Genomic DNA, 1,547 nt, shown 5'->3' on the forward strand with positions numbered 1-1,547 from the left:
TGATTCTTCTGTGTCAGTGACATCACAAAGATGGAACAGTCTAGAACCGTCTCCTCCAAACAGTTTAACTTTCACTCAGTACTTCACCTGACCATCAGTCAACTCCAGTCACCAGTGATCAGCTACTGTCAACCTACACAGTCAAACAACAATACAACCTTCACCATCTCTTTGTCCAGTCATCATGGAAGGGAGATACAACCTGAGGCCCAGGGTAAGATCTTCTCATTCAACCAAGAGAAACTTGTTTGGTCAACCTTTTTTTCACCACTGCACTAAAGCAGGAGCCAGTCTGCTCTTTCTCTTCTTCATATTTGTTCTAAATGCTGAAGAGAAACAAGAAATCATTTTATAATTTTGCAGACATGAGGATGATCAGACACTTGTTGTGTTTTCATGTATTTCAGGCCTCTGGTAGAGTGCAGACTAACAACACTAGGAGGCCCCAGCATTATGTGCCACCTGCAGGAGTGCCTCCCAGCTCAGACGTGAACTCCCTCAGACAAGCCCTTCTCTCAGCTGAAGAGTGCAATATGAAGCTGGCCTCTGAAAACGCTGCACTGAGGCAGCAGTTTGCCAACCTGCAGGGAGAAAATCACAAATTGATGCACGAGAATCGCTGCCTGCAGGGGACGCTGGGTAGGAAGCTGCACATGGCCAAACAGAGTTTGGCCATGTGCCAAACAGAGGTCACAAAGGCAGGCCCAGATCACAACAATTGGGAGGAAAGAGTCAGAGAGAAGGAAAGACAACTCTCTTCACTTGGAGACACCCTCAGTGCACAGAAGGAGGAGACAGAGAAAGTCAGAGATTCATGGATGAAGGACTGTGACAAGATGAAGGAGAAGGAGGAGAAGAAGGAGAGCAGGAGAGGCTTCTGGGGCAAGAAGAAAGAAAAATGCAACAGTGACGAGGAGGCTTCAGTGTTTCTGGCTCAGACCGGACAGGAGCAGAAAGAGAAAGACAAAATAAAGAGGAGACGAAGCCTCTGGAGCAAAAAGAAGCAAGAAACCAGCTTTGAGGAGGAAGAGTGAGGAGGAGGAGGCTGCAGTGCATCAGGCTGAGGTCGGACAGGACGAGGAGATAAAGGAGAAGAAACGGAGCTACTGGAGCTGGGCTCGCTAGAAGGAAAGCAGCCACAGTGACAGTAAAGTGGAGGAAGGGGATGGACGGCAGTGAAGCATCCATCCTGCACCCACCCTGACCCCCCACCCCCACTGCCTTTACCCATTCACCCCTTCACCCAAACATTCTTGTAAATATTCTTTTAAATATGAATAAAAATTGCAAATAACCTGTAAAACAGAGACTAACAGGTTAAGCCTGTTTATTTGAGCTGTTTTTTCTTCGAGTTCACTCTTTATGTGTTTGATGTGAACAGGTGAGTATCTTCTAATGTCACAGCTGGATTAACACACTGATGTCACATGATCTTGAAAATATCTAAGGACTGAATACAAAATGAATATGATGCCAACATGGAGTTGTTATGAACCTGAAGTGTCAGCAGAGGGCAGTGTGCTCCTGCTCATCAGCACAGAGACCTT

At 46.5% G+C, this 1,547-nt stretch overlaps 1 protein-coding gene across 1 annotated transcript; it reads left to right on the plus strand.

Moving 5' to 3' along the window:
* Positions 1 to 21: 21 nt before the first annotated feature.
* On the plus strand, positions 22 to 1,281 carry LOC111673112 (uncharacterized). The gene is made up of 2 exons (XM_023430781.2): positions 22 to 214; positions 408 to 1,281. The coding sequence occupies exons 1-2, from the start codon at positions 185 to 187 to the stop codon at positions 1,032 to 1,034; spliced, it is 657 nt and encodes a 218-aa protein (XP_023286549.1). The 5' UTR covers positions 22 to 184; the 3' UTR covers positions 1,035 to 1,281.
* The last annotated feature ends 266 nt before the right edge of the window (positions 1,282 to 1,547 follow it).

Source organism: Seriola lalandi, unplaced genomic scaffold (genome assembly GCF_002814215.2).
Source record: "Seriola lalandi dorsalis isolate HSWRI2012SDOR001 ecotype SW California unplaced genomic scaffold, Sedor1 jcf7180002054911, whole genome shotgun sequence".
NCBI classification, from domain to species: Eukaryota; Metazoa; Chordata; class Actinopteri; order Carangiformes; family Carangidae; genus Seriola; species Seriola lalandi.